Source organism: Triticum urartu, chromosome 4 (genome assembly GCF_003073215.2).
Source record: "Triticum urartu cultivar G1812 chromosome 4, Tu2.1, whole genome shotgun sequence".
NCBI lineage: Eukaryota > Viridiplantae > Streptophyta > Magnoliopsida > Poales > Poaceae > Triticum > Triticum urartu.
Genome location: NC_053025.1, coordinates 387,253,729 through 387,269,303, shown reverse-complemented (window position 1 = coordinate 387,269,303; position 15,575 = coordinate 387,253,729). Strand labels below are relative to the sequence as shown.

The 15,575-nt window shown below is 43.6% G+C and overlaps 1 protein-coding gene across 1 annotated transcript; it reads right to left on the bottom strand.

Moving 5' to 3' along the window:
- Positions 1 to 7,121: 7,121 nt before the first annotated feature.
- LOC125551725 (translation initiation factor IF-2-like) lies at positions 7,122 to 10,319 on the bottom strand. The gene is made up of 7 exons (XM_048715024.1): positions 9,638 to 10,319; positions 9,383 to 9,459; positions 9,130 to 9,244; positions 8,605 to 8,812; positions 8,245 to 8,308; positions 7,662 to 7,854; positions 7,122 to 7,412 (listed from the first exon to the last, which is right to left on the bottom strand). Exons 1-4 carry the CDS (start codon positions 10,035 to 10,037, stop codon positions 8,790 to 8,792), a joined length of 615 nt encoding a protein of 204 aa, XP_048570981.1. The 5' UTR covers positions 10,038 to 10,319; the 3' UTR covers positions 7,122 to 7,412; positions 7,662 to 7,854; positions 8,245 to 8,308; positions 8,605 to 8,789.
- Between the last annotated feature and the right edge of the window lie 5,256 nt (positions 10,320 to 15,575).

Below are 15,575 nucleotides of genomic sequence, written 5' to 3'. Positions count from 1 at the left end.
TAATGGATTGAGTTTTCCCTTTGAAGTTATCTTATCGGATTGAGTCTTTAAGGATTTGAGAACACTTGATGTATGTCTTGCATGTGCTTATTTGTGGTGACAATGGGATATCACGTGATCCACTTGATGTATGTTTTGGTGATCAACTTGCGAGTTTCGTGACCTCGTGAACTTATGCATAGGGGTTGGCACACATTTTCGTCTTGACTCTTCGGTAGAAACTTTGGGGCACTCTTTGAACTTCTTTATGTTGGTTGAATAGATGAATCTGAGATTGTGTGATGCATATCGTATAATCGTACGACAGATACTTGAGGTGACTTTGGAGTATCTAGGTGACATTAGGGTTTTGGTTGATTTGTGTCTTAAGGTGTTATTCTAGTACGAACTCTTGAATAAATCGATCAAAAAGAATAACTTTGAGGTGGTCTCGTACCCGACCATAATCTCTTCGTTTGTTCTCCGCTATTAATGACTTTGGAGTGACTCTTTGTTGCATGTTGAGGGATAGTTATATGATCCAATTATGTTATTATTGTTGAGAGGACTTGCACTAGTGAAAGTACGAGCCCTAGGCCTTGTTTCAACACATTGCAATACCGTTTACGCTCACTTTTACCACTTGCTAACTTGCTGTTTTTATATTTTCAGATTACAAAAACCATTATCTACTATCCATATTGCACTTGTATCACCATCTCTTCGACGAACTAGTGCACCTATACAATTTACCATTGTATTGGGTGTGTTGGGGACACAAGAGACTCTTTGTTATTTGGTTGCAAGGTTGCTTGAGAGAGACCATCTTCATCCTATGCCTCTCACGGATTGATAAACCTTAGGTCATCCACTTGAGGGAAATTTGCTATTGTGCTACAAACATCTGCACTTGGAGGCCCAACAACGTCTACAAGAAGAAGCTTGTGTAGTAGACATCATGCTTCTGGTGGAAATAATTACCGCTGTCGTCGACTAGACTCGGGGATTTGCCGCTGAGCACGCTCGTCGAGTGAACGCTGAAGATTCTCCAGTCGAGTGCGTTCAGCCAAAGTGGCTAAACGCTCTGCCTCCAAGGCCCGAGCCTCACAGGTCTCTCCAACAATGGGCGTGTGCAGGGCCTCCATATTGCGGTTGTGAAGTTCCTCCCTCTGCTGAGAAGAGAGAATTTCGGGATGATACTCTTCATGAATACGCGACGGCTCGCCGCCGCCTTCATTGCCGCCGTTGCGACGCATGCCAGGCGGGCTACGGGGCGTGTCGACCATCAGGACTTCTGCAGCGGGGTCGCTGTTGTCGCACTCAGATGAGGTCTCGATGGAGCCAGTCGAACAGGTCGTAGAGTGTTCATCGGGCTCAACTGCCGCAACTTGGGGGGTGGCCGACTGACATGCCACCGCGTGCTTCACCCACCTCTGAATCCGTGACCGACTGGATCACTTGCAACGGCATACAGCAGGGAGCGAGGGTACCGTGGGGGCCGACCGATACTGGGTCGACGGCTACCACAGCAGGACGCCGTGAACGCACGCACGAAAGTGCGTCGCTCCACGGACAGGGAGCGTCTCGACGTCGAGAGGAGCTTCCTGAAGCCAGGCGGAGTCGTCGGTGATGAAGACAAGCGCGCTGAGACGGATCTCGCGGCCCTCAGCTAGACCTCCACCGGAAACCATGATGAAAAGAGTCGAAGAAAATTGCGACCTCACCGGAAAGTCGCTAAGACACCTGCCCCATGGTGGGCGCCAACTGTCGTGGTTCTAAGTCTGATAGTAAAGTAGGGGGTAAGAATGTAGAGGCAAGATCCTAGCTATGGTGAGATTGTGCACATGAGATGTACGAGTTCAGGCCCTTCACGGTGGAAGTAACAGCCCTACGTCTCGGTGCCAGGAGGCTCGGTCGATTAGAATATGCGTGAAGTTACAGGGGGTGTGAACCCCTGTGCGAGAGGAAGGGGTGGCTTATATAGAGTGCGTCGGACCCCTCCAGTCCTCAATTACACAGGGTTTAAGGTACATAAAGATGGATGTTACTGATAACGTCAGCAATAAAGATACATGAATGACTATTAAGTCTATAAGGTAACGCCGGACCGTTGCCATACAGAGTGACCTTAGACCTTCTAGTTGTCGAGTGATTCTTGTCGCAGTCGAGTGTTCGCTCCTTTGTCGAGTGAACTTGAGTCTTCCGAGTGGAGTGTTTACGGTCGAGTGAATGATGGTATCCCTCGAATGCTTACGACTTTAAGCCAGTGTCCTTGGGGAGGGTGTCTAGGTCAGGCCTATGACCCTACCCTAGGTACATGTCTTCGTCAGCATACAACCCAAAATTTCTAGCCAGATTGAAATTAATTTAAAAACTAAACATACCTTAATTTAAATCCAATTAAAATATCAAAATCCGAAAGAAAAAAGTATTTTGGAACTAATTGCATGTTTCCTGTTTTTTTTCATTTTACAACCCATTTCTTATTACTTATAGCCCATTTCTTATTACTTATAGCCTATTTTCTGAGCAAGCCCAAATGCATCCCTCCTCGTCTTGATAGATTTCCGGCCTAGTAGGGCATAGAAAAGCAAGTAGGTCTACATTAGTTATTTTGCAAAAAAATAGCTAGGCTAGCCATTTTCAGAAAGGAAAAGAAATTGGGCTGGTCATGTGGTAAACATATGAAATAATAGCCTCGGCTAGACGGGCCACAGCTCCGGCACAACCCAGTTGGTACCCTTCACCGTCCCGAAAACAAAAAAAATTACTACGCGTGCTGCTTGGTCCCGGGTGTTTGCCGCTCCTTGTGCAGTTATCTCGCTTATTGACTACGTTGACAGTGGCGTGTGACCCAGATGTCAGGAAAAATCAGAAGGAAGCCTTGTGGGTCACTTGCTTGCCTACTTCCATGATCCTTGTGGGTCCCTACTATCATCCTCACCATGTACAGTCATCTCCTTATTCCTCTCGGTTGTTGACCATGTTGACAACACCGGAGGACGGCGCCGCGGCTAGCGAACCAAGGCGGAGGACGATGGTGAGGCCTCAGACGGGAACGAATGGGAGCCGGGGAAGATGCGCAGAGTTTTAGGGTGCGATGTGGCCACGATGCGTGCGCGGCAGCACATATAGCCGTGGGAGGCGGAAGTAGGCGGTCCCGCCGGCGTTGGTTTGGCTTTTGCGGCTGGAGGAAGAAGAGACTGAAGAAACACGACAGACGTTGAATGTCAATCCAACGGTCAAGGTTGGCACAATCATTTGTTGAACAAGCCGACACCAAGCAGCATACTTTTTTATATATAGGAAGAAAAGAAAAACTGGGCTCGTTCTCCAGATAAAATTCCCGAAACTATGACCATTTGATCTTGTGTCGCAACTAAAACTACGAGGAAAATGCATTCGTTTGATGTCCTCCTCCCAAGGAACGTTCGCCACATAAGTGACTAGCACCCTTGGTTTTCAACCGAGAGGTCTTGGGTTCGAGTCCCAGGAACCCTCAATTTTCTCCTCCTTCCTCACGAAAAAAGAAGATCAAAGACTTTAGAAGGCGTACAGAACAAGTTAGTGTACCAGTAAAGAGGTGTTGCTGAGTTTTAGAAAAAAGAGAGACATTCTTCTATAGCTAGTTAGAATCCAAACCTGTAGCGACCCAATCCCAATGGATCGAAGTCTCTGTGCTTAAGTGTCATCCCTGGATCGGTATGCTGACACACACAGTACTCGAAGATTTATAACAGAGTTCAATAACATACTTAGTACATTGAGTGTCTCAAAAAGAGTATTTATTACAGTAATCACTACTAGGAAAAGGCTTACTAGTGGCGCACCTTTTTGACCATTAATGGCGCACTACAGGTGCGCCACTATTATCACGCGACTAGTAACATATACTAATGGTGCACCCCTGGTGCGCCATTAGTATACCATACTATAGTGGCGCACCAGGCAGTGCTCCATTAGTAAGTCACACGGTGCGCCATTAGTATGCCTCCCAGGGGGCATATTTACCTTGTGCTCTGGGTTACTAATGGCGCACTAACAGATAATGCGCCACTAGTATTTTTTATAGCACTGCGCCACTAATGTGATGTTTGGTTCGCCACTAGTATGAATATTAAGAATTATATTTTTTATTTTTTGATATTTGCACAGGTTACAAAATATATTACTGCACAGAATATAGACAGCACAACCTATAAATAGCAGATTCATCAAATACAATAGAAGATTAGTCTCCGAATACAATTCATCATATTAGTCTCCAAATTCAAAAGACCGAACAAAGTTAGAACATTACAAGTCTCGAGACCACGAGTAGCGAGTTTGTCGAAAGTAATACTGCATTCGGAGATAATTGAGAGATGTGTCCTCTCTTATCTCTGTGCTACTGCTACTAATATGCCTAAACATGACTTAGATTGAACTGAGGCAACATGTGGTGCATGTCGAAAGTAATACTAATCCTAACTTGATCAAGTTTGTATTGTACTACTTTCGACATGCACCACATGCATGTTGCCTTCACTTCAATCCAATCCATGTTCATTTCACCCACAGATATATAATAACTCTTCATGCCCGCATCATGCATCATCATAATAACAAGTCCTACTAATCATCATCATACAACTTCTACTCGTTATTAATAACAAGTCATACGATCATCATCCTCATAGTCATCGAACCAACCCTACTTAATTGTTCTTAGCACATGATCATCAGTATTAGGTAGGACCTAAATACCATCTTCATGGTAAAATAGCATAAAACAAAATAGACCCTGACTCTCCATTATGGAGAATGGAGATCATCCTGTCTCCAATTCTTACGCCTCGCTTCCTTTTGCTTCCAAGAACCTCCTTACGATTGTCCATACATTTTTTCCATCCTTTGACTTGCATGTCTCCATTTCTTTTAGGAATCTGGTATGGAAATTTGAGATTCGTAGGATGACCTGGCTGTATGTTCAAAACATTAAGGCTACCTTTCTGATACATCAAATGAGGCACACAATTCTCTGGGATTATCTGTTGAAAAACATAGTAATAACTTCATAGCTAGCAATGATGTACTAGTTTTAGAAGTATGCAAAAGATACACGAATGCCGTAATAGTAAAAATCTTACCAGGGTATCTCCAAGGTAGTTACCGTAGTTGAACACATGCACTAGTGGCACGTATTGACCATAATGTTGAGGAGTTTGATTGTAGATACTGTAATTCTCAATGTCAGTACAAAATCCGACCAGATGATTTTTCTCCTTATAAGTTAATTCGGAGCCATTGGTGTAGTGGGTTTTGTCTACCATCTCCCGCACATTCGTTGAAGAATGAAAATAAGCTGTCAATGAAATAAGTTGTCAACTATTTTAAAATGAACAATATAAATTAGTTAATAACTAGCAAAAATGCCCATGCGTTGCACCGGGTGCAAAATAAATAAATATATGCTTAAAGAGTTGGAAAAAATACCACTTAAACAACTTTGCAAGTAATCAAACAACCATAACATAACAACATTGTTCGAACAATTCATATTTTTAGGTATGTCCCATAGCTTTCTCAAAGAATGATCATGGTTGGTTGTCAATTAGTGCTCAGTGTTGAATAACAATGATACAACTAACCAACAAAAACGGACTTGCTACTTAAATTGGTTCATGGTTAAAAGAACAGAGCCCTTAGTTCTCAAATATAAAGATGGACATCAACACACAGGTCATGAGCCAATCCAAAGCATGGCTTGTAGAATTAATTAATAAAATGGAATATCTGTATATACAAAGGCCGCCTAGTGGAAATCTAAAAGATTATTAACAGTCTAACCATCGGAGGGGCCTAAAGAGGGGGGTTCGAACTAAGTTAATTAAAAAGGGGCTAAGAAGGAAAGCGGAAAGAAAGTACAACAAAAGAGAGCCCGAGCAGTGACATCTGTTCTTCGGAACAAACAGTTTCACCCTGTTCTTAGGAGCTCGAACTTGACATATAACAAGTGAATTACATAGCCACACGAGACTTTATTTATGCATTTTTATGGCATAAACAAATCTTCATAGACCCAATATCTGAACCATGCAACATTTCAATATAGCTTAATTTTCCTGAATAACTATTTTCAATAGAATTAGTTATGACATGCATACTTAGTTACTACACCCTTCTTATTCTTCATTGTAGATTCTCAGGAAGCCCACAAGGAAGTATTATCCCTGTCTCTTGCTCTATGCGTCTCTTCAACTCTATTAGAATTCAAATTTGGCCCTATTTTTCCGGAGATGGTTTTTCCTAGCAAATCCCTGCATAAACAAACATTCTTCAAAATCTAAGTATGGAATGCTTATTTGTTTAATTGGTAGAGAAAATCACTTCATAATCTCCTCTAGGCATTACAGCAAACACGTGGTACACAACAGAAATCAACATATGTACCTTAGCAAGAAAGGGTAATGCTTCATTGTCTACGCACTTGGCACCATTGTTTTGGGCACATGTGGCTCTTTGAAATATATCATCCTAAACATAACAATTTAGATACTAACATATTTGGTTGCTTAATACTTTGATACATGGAAAGAAGAATGTTTCATTTTGACACATTTAGTTCTGTTGTGGACCATGAAATAATATTGCAGCCACTAATTAAATCATGCAGTCAAATTGGTATGAAAGCATAATTATGAATCTTCCCATTAAAGATTAAAATGCGATATAATTCTAGGCTGACAACAATAAAAGAAGCAGTACAGATCAACCAAAATGCGAAATTCAACAGAAGAGTGCAAGTTTCAAGAATCTGGAAAGAGATTATGTAGTACAATATTTAAGGATCCTCTAGGACCTCCTGCAGGTAGAACTGTCATCTGCATCATCTACTAACTCTACTAAAAAATGAAGCTGCTCGTGTGTCAGCAGTTGTCACTGAATTTTTAGATGACCGGCAATAAAGTTTGCTGCTTAATTTTGGACTACTAAGTTTAAGTTTTTCCATGTGTGTAGGTGTAGCAGGTAACAGCTCTGAACGCTGAAAAAAAGAATAAAAATCGAATCCTTTCTCCATGCCCTCACAATGCCTATGAATTTCACATAGTGTTCGTTTAAACAACACACACATTGTCCATTCAAAAAGAGGTGGAATAAAATTAAATCTAAACCGAACTTGACAAATTTTTTAATTCAGAGCCTTTGTACAGCTGACAATGGATCATCGTATACAACAAGATCCAGTAAGTAATGCAAGAGCACACACATACATAAGAGTCAAAAAACTGATTAGAAGGCATGACCTACATGGATAGACTGAGGTCTCTGCAGTGCAAGGATTAAAAAATGGTAGCAACATGCCAAAGACAACGACAGTCAAGGATGGCATCCCCTTCTTCCATTTGGTGGTCCATGCTCTCTGCAATCCCGGAAGAACATACCTTGAAAGGCTGAAATCAGGAGTAAAGAACATATCAAAAGGGTTCAGAAATAGAAAGCAGAAAATTCAAGAGTCAGTACAAAAACAAAATAGGTCTTTGTATCATAAACTCTGTATATCCAAATCACTAAGAATATCCTCTGCTCTACTACTCCTTCAACTTCGAGGACGCCTCGCATGTTGCGCCTCTTACTTCTAATAAACACATGAAAGAATCAGCATTTATGCGTTGAATAAAAAAGATCCCCACGAAACATACCAAAGGGCGATGTAGTGGGACTCAGATCCTGCTGCCCCACAGTATGGAAAAAGGAAGAAAGAAGTTTATTCTAACACGATTATTGGCCCCAATTTCCTCAACTTTGCGCACAAATTGTTCGAAGGAGTAATATGGGATCAAGTAAGAGTGCCAGTTTAGCGTCAAGCTTGATAAGATTGCAAAGGTCCTCCAGCTGGCATCAAGACAATAATTCAAATTTAGGAGGCCATCAAAAATCAGAATAAGTATAAGTGTGCAGTGAGCAACATCGGGCTACAGTCTCTACTGTTTATGAGACCCAAGTTTTATGAGAAGAAGGCAAATTAGAACTATAACACCTGCTTAACATCCTGAATATCATGTTGCCAACTTGTGAAATAAAGCTTTTGAACTAACATTAGCTACGTAGGTACATCTCCTGGATGTTGTTGAGACTGAGATAATGATGGTCATAAAAAAGAGAAGTGAGAACATTACTTCTTACTTTTTACTCATAAAGTTTGCAAAGTTTTAATGACGAGGAGGTACAAACATAGAGAAGTTCTATCATCCAAGAAGGTGCATGTACGTAAACTTTGCTCACATGTTCCAAGCAGTATTGAGCCACACGTCTGGTTCCAATCCTTAGAACAATTGGACTGCAATGCCTGCGGATTTTCACTTGATGAGATTCTGTTTTCTAAGATTAAATACAAACAAAAAAAGACATTCACCTCCAATTAAATTGATCGGGAGTTGCCTTGGTCTTCAAATTTAAAATGTAAAACATGAATATGTATGTATGCTGCTTCGACAAATCTAGTTCAAGGGCTGTTGGTATGGTTCTTCCTATTAGGAAAATTGAACATAGAGGAGGAATCTGCAAACTTTATATTTCATCTTGCATTCTCTTTTTACATGCAGATAAAAAATGAAGTAAATACTTTTAAGCGATAAGTGTTACCTTGGATTTCTACTCGTAAATCTGGGCGTATTTCATGTAGCTAGCATTTTGAATGCGTGAGATTATATGTGGCTGTGCCTGCGAGCCTGTCAGTCAGAATTCAGAAGCCTGGGTCGTGAAAATGCACTGTTGATTGGATGTGTACTAACTGCTGGAGCTAAAATGGTCGTAGATCTTCTTGTGCCTTAACTCATCACATGCAGTCCTCCTGCATAGTTCGAAAAAAGAAATAATTCACAAAACAATACTGAGGAAGACATATAATGGTAAGATAAGAACAGCTAGCTAGCCAGCGGCTGAAGGACTCATTCAGTTAACTGGCTTGTAATCATCACCCAGTCGCTCCCAAAATTATTCAGTACAGGGCCAAAATCACAATCGTCAGTCTCATGCAAATCCTTAATTTCCCATACCGTTGAACACTCATCAGGACTAAATAAATTATGAAAAAAATCAAGTAAACATAGTTACTTGCTAGTGCTTGCTGAACGGTTTGAGGCATTGGGCATGGGGAGGGAATCTCACCAGATGAGGAGGTCCTGCCGAAGGAGGGGATCCCACAGGTCTTCATGCCTCGATCCGGCCAGAAGGAGCAGCCGTCATGACAATGGCAGGGTCGCTCCCGCAACCTTGTAGCCTGCTAGAGCAATGACAATAATGTTGATACACCAGATAAGAAGCGCAAGCCCTTGAGAGCAGTCTGCTTGCCAGAACAATTAATGAATTAACCTCTTGAAGTCGGACAAGCACGTTGACACACAAGTTAAGAAGCACAAACCTTAAGAGCGGTCTGCTTGCGCAAGATATCATTGGAGTTGAACATGACTGAGGTAATCCAAATCATTACGAAGAAACCTACACAATATAAACTCAATTGGAATGAGGAACTCGCCATCATCTTCTGACCAGCAACTCTCTGCAGTATTTGGATCGAACCAAACTCGCGTCACAAATTCAGGCGTATAGCCTGATGAGGGAAACCTCACGCTTCATAGAGAAGAAAGAGGTAGGTGCTGCACGCAGATTCGCGTACCTTGCAGGTGCTGGCGGATGAAGACGCCGAGGAGGAGCAGGGAGAAGGGCAGCGCGTGGTCCACCAACCTCGCCAGACGCTGCACCTCATAGCCGTGGTACGGCGAGTCCCCCCTCCCGCCGCCCGCGCCGGCCTCGAGGCCCCCCACGCCGCGGGGGCCTCCTCGTCCGTGAGCTGCTGCCCTCCCGCGTCCCCCGCCGGCGCCAGGCGCGTTGTCGGCCCCGGAGATCCGAATCGACCCCTTCCTGTCGGCCCCCGCGCTGGGGCCTGCCGCCTCCGGCCTGGGCCCGCAGGACGCCCGAGGAGTTCTTTGGGGGTGAGCTCCTCGCGCGGACACAAACGGCCGGAGCATGGGACGCCCCCCTCCCCCCAATGCCATGGCGTACCGGCCAGCCGTCATGCTCCAAGCCCCGGCCGCCTTCCTTCCAGATTCGCTGCCTACGCGCCATTCCCCACCGGATTCATCGAGATCCGACAGTTCCTCGTCGTCGGCAGTGGCAGGCCACGGGTCGCCGGCAGTGGAAGGCTGCGCGTGTGGGGGCACTCGGGGTAGGGGTAGGCGCGCCAGCGGGGTGGGCGGCGGTGGCCAGCGGCGAGCGGTGAGGCAGGGTGGGGCGTGGCAGCAGGCGGCGACGCGCTGGAGGTGTCGGGGAGGCAGGATGGAGCGGTTGCTTGTTTTTTTTCTTTTATCTCACACGCAACGGTTTGGGTTACTAACATGAGGACTGCGGGTTGAACTGTCAAAAACTATAGGGACTCTTTTACAAAAGCGTCGCAATGGTGAACCCGAAGATTCAATCCGTGCTTTATTATTAGGTAAAGATAAAGATTAACTATGTTTGAGAAACTCACATAGCGGTAGAACTAGAGGCGTATCAATAAGGACCCAAATGTCCATATTGTCTTGGTCGATGTCAGGATCACCAAGATCCATGGTGACAAGCATACCCTCATCAAAACTATACATCTTGCAAAATGTTTCCCAATTTTTGCAACCAAAATGGGTTACGCTTCCAGAATTATACATATTTACTTCAAAATTCACATCATGATGAGTCCTTAGGTGAATTTTCTTTGTTTCATAATAACTTTCATGGTGTTCAAAATCCATCCTCTCCAAGACATAATGCCTCGCATGGCATGGGATAAGCTATACTCGAATTGTAAAAGATGAAAATTACACGTTGAAATAGTTGAAGTCATGCTTAATTATGAAAAAAAAACACTTGTCGTCGTTGTGTACCGTTTCAACTTCGAATGTCTCCTCGAGCTTAATGCTGAAGCGTCGATCATCGTCCAGGTGAGGCCTGTCGCACAGACCTTAATCGTTGTGGCACCAGCCGCACTCCCCCGGGAGACTTTCATCGTCCGATGACGACATTTCCTATGTTCATAATTCAAAACTACATCATCTCTTGCGTATGATGACTTGTGCATTTTTAGCCAGGCCCAGTGGAGTTGGCCTAAAAACATTTCTTTCTTTAAGCCTGCTACATCCATATTAGGGTTTACCGATGACGAGCAACTAACATTAGTAGGTCATCCTACCAGATTAGGGTTTATCGATGACGGGCAACTGACATTAGTAATAACTATGAGTTGATATCACACTTCTATATGTATAACACAAGAGGCAGTTGATCCTACTTAATTAAGTACTAAGATACCCCGGCCCATGCATTAATCGCAAGTACCCCATGTTTTCTATTTTTAGCAAAGTCATGCTAAAATTCACGGAAAAATTCAACATGAGATTTGCTGAAAATAGGACATATGGAGTACTCGAATTTGCCGGAACGGAAGTTAATCGACATTCCGGCAAACTCAAGGGCCTCTCGGAGTACCTGCAAAATCATCACGACACGATGGTCGGAGACAAAACCCAGCAAACTAGCAAAGTTACTGACGTGTTTACAGAAATTGTTTTCTGTAAAAGATGATCATCATCTTTACAAGTCTTTCTCAATGTGATCACAGAAACAAAGCAGCACCACAATGTGCCTCTACTTTCATATGGATGAAAAGGCCACAGACCATATGGTCCTCTGCTTTCTTATGGACAAAATAAAAGTTCACACATATAAATGGAAATGAAAAAGGATAGTAGGAAATGAAAAAGAATTATGCTCAAAGAACAATGGTAACATGAAAGATGATAAGTATATTTGAAACAAGAAAACAAGACATGCATAGGCTATATTTGAAACAAGATATCCTGCCAATCTTTGTTAACTGAAGCTAAGATGATAAGTATATCTAGAGTGCATTAGCTATGGTTCTTATCTAGCTAAAATAAAAGGAGAAAATTGCTTATTTACACCTCACAAATATTTTGGCTTGTTGATCTAGGTAGAAGGCATTTTTATCATCGGTGCTAGTCAGATCTGAACCTTACATCAAATAAACTTCTCAATGTTCACTGAAATTTAGAGAATAGATTGAGAGAGATAGCAGCAGCAAGAAGTTGAGGTTCACACTCTGAAGAGGAACAACAGGGGTGCAAGGAGATGGAGTAGAAGCAGTAGAGAGCGGCAGCAAGCAGTAGAGAGCAGCGGCGCACCATCTCCAAAAAGAGACACCTCTCAGCATCATCATCAACATCCAAGGAGGAGCTGCATGACACCATCTCCAAAAAGAGACCACCACAAAGCCAGAATGCTTTGCTTTCTTAATCTTCTTACTCCTCCTTTTAACACAACCGTAAAGCTACCACCACCTAAATAAGAAACACCTCCTTGGATATGCTAAAACCACAAAATGATCACGGCAGTGTGTTTGTGGAATCCGTGCATGTGCCAAGATATGCTAAAACTTAGCTCAACAACCAACAGAAAGTAACTTAGCCCAAGAACAAGCTTTGTGAAAACCAATAAGTCACACATATAAAATCACCTTTGTGAAAACAGTCCACACCAGAACAGAGTCCACTCACATAAGTCACACATTATGTCGATTCAACAACTACTACCCTTTACACTAGCATTGATAGAGCCCGATCAGTCAAAAATTACATAAAAACCATCGTAAAAGAACTTGTGTATAGAAAAATCTCAAAAATTAAACAATTAGTAAATGATGCATGTTCTATGAACCCTGAACATGTACATTGGGAACTATTAAAAAAACTGAGAAAACATTATGCATGCTCTCTGAACATGCACATTGAAGAATGAAAAACAACTATCTGGTGAGGGCACTTTTGTTCTGAATTCATTAAGAATGACAAACAACTATCTGGCCATTAGCAGCAGCACTAGCTAGGGGCAGCAGGCAGCACTAGCAAAGAAGTAGCGGCGCAACAAGCAAGAGCAGCAGCAATGCAAGAGCGGCGGCGACGGCAAGAGCAGCATGAAGCAAAAGCAGCAGCAGCAGCGACGCTATAGGCAGAAGCAGTAGCAGGCGAGCAGCAGAAGCAGAGTAGCAGCAACGGGCGTGCGCGAGGCGCAACCAGGAGAGGGCGTGAGCGGCTGCGGGCGACAACAGGCACGTGGGGGCACGGTGCAGCAGCGGCAGCAAGTCAACGGTGACCTCGGGGATGGCAAACGACGACGAATCGAGGCAAAGTAAAGGGGGTCCGGAGGAGAAGCTCACCACGAAGCCGGGGACGTGGTCGGGGAGGCCAGGGACGGACCAGAGCGAGACGGGGCCGGGGACGTGGTCGACGTGGTCGGGGAGGACGACGGCGATGTACAACGACGAGGCCACGCACAGGAAGAGACGGCGAGAGGTGGTTGCTGCTCGTCGGCGAGGTGGATGCACTGCTGCTTCTCCTTGTCGGCGGGGGGTCGGCGGCGGCAGTGGAGAGCGGGCGCGGGGGGCGAGGGAGGGGGAGGGAGGGGATCGATCTGGCGAGGGGGAAAGGGATAGAGGGGGAAGGTTAGCAATGGCGCACCACCCAGGGATGCGCCATAAGTACATCCATAGCAATGGTGCACCACCGAGGGGTGCGCCATAAGTAACTTTTTTTTATCTTTAAAAATATCATCAAATTTGTTATTTGAAAATATCATCAAATTTGTTATTTGAAAATATCATCAAATTTGTTATTTGAAAATATCATCAAATTTGTTTTTTTTGGATTTTCAGTTGCATTCATTTGTGAATTGGTAAAACATTTATGAATGTGAAAAAATATCATCAAATTTGAAAAAATATTCATGAATTCAAACAGTGCCCATGAAATTTAAAAATATTCATGAGTTTAAAAAATATTAACAAATTCAATACTTTTTGTGAGTTAGAAATTCAATACCAGAATAAACACATAAATAAATATTCATGAGGACTAGAACAGAAGAAATATCATTACTAGTTTCGCAAAACAAAAAATATATAATTGTTAGTAGTGGCGCACCTTGGTTGTGGTGCGCCATTACTAGTTAAAACTATTAATGGCGCACTGTGCGCTGATGCGCCGTTAATAGTTTTGGAAAAATAAAAAAATAAAAAAAATTCCAGTAATGGCGCACCGTGTGTCTGGTGCGCCATTAGTAATGAGGACACTAATGGCGCACCTGTATCTGGTGCGCCACTGCTATATAGCAGTGGCGCACCACATACATGGTGCGCCATTAATGTCCATATTGGCTATAGCCCTTTTTCTAGTAGTGAATATGGTTGAAGGCCATTTAAATAAGATAACTGCGGAAGCATCGAATATGAATGTAACACCCCGGTATAATGATGCTACAGTAATCCCAGAGGTTAAGTTAATCTTTTTGCTAAACATGTGCCTGATTATTATTGTCTTATATTATTTCAAATTCCACTTGAATTCAACTTCAAAATTTTGTGTGAAATTCAAAATGCTCAAACATGAAAACTAAAATGTTCATCATGTGTAAAATATTCTCCTAATAATATTGATGGTGACCCAACATTTTTTGCAAAATGCCTCTGTGGCCTAAAATAGCTAAAGCAGAAAAGCTTTAAAAAAAGGAAAAGGAAAAGGCCCTCCCCCTCAACTGGGCCGACTGGCCCAGCTGGCCATCGCGCCCCCCCTGGACCTCAGCCCACCTGGCAGCCCAACAGGCCATGTGGCCCCCTCCCCCTCCCCTGTCGCTCTCCCCTCCCCCTATTCAACCGACCGTGGGCGCGCGCCCGCGCGTCGCCGCCGAACCACCTCGCCGTCGACGAGGAGGATAAGGTTGACCCCTCCCCTCAACGCCTCGACCTCCTCCCCACCTACCTCCACTCCCCTGTCTCGCCTCCTAGGTCCATCCCTCTCTCCCCCCTCTCTGTCTCGGCCGCTCACCTCACCCGAGCGTCGTCGACGCCATGGCCGCGCCATAGCTGTTGGAAATATGCCCTAGAGGCAATAATAAAAGCATTATTATTATATTTCTTGTTCATGATAATTGTCTTTATTCATGCTATAATTGTGATTGTGTTATCCGGAAATCGTAATACATGTGTGAATAACAGACACCAACATGTCCCTAGTAAGCCTCTAGTTGACTAGCTCGTTGATCAACAGATAGTCATGGTTTCCTGACTATGGACATTGGATGTCATTGATAACGAGATCACATCATTAGGAGAATGATGTGATGGACTAGACCCAATCCTAAACATAGCACAAGATCGTATAGTTCGTTTGCTAGAGTTTTCCAATGTCAAAGTATCTTTTCCTTAGACCATGAGATCATGTAACTCCCGGATACCGTAGGAGTGCTTTGGGTATACCAAACGTCACAACGTAACTGGGTGACTATAAAGGTAGACTACGGGTATCTCCGAAAGTGTCTGTTGGGTGACATGGATCAAGACTGGGATTTGTCACTCCGTATGACGGAGAGGTATCACTGGGCCCACTCGGTAATGCATCATCATAATGAGATCAAAGTGACCAAGTGTCTGGTCACGGGATCATGCATTACGGTACGAGTAAAGTGACTTGCCGGTAACGAGATTGAACGAGGTATTGGGATACCGACGA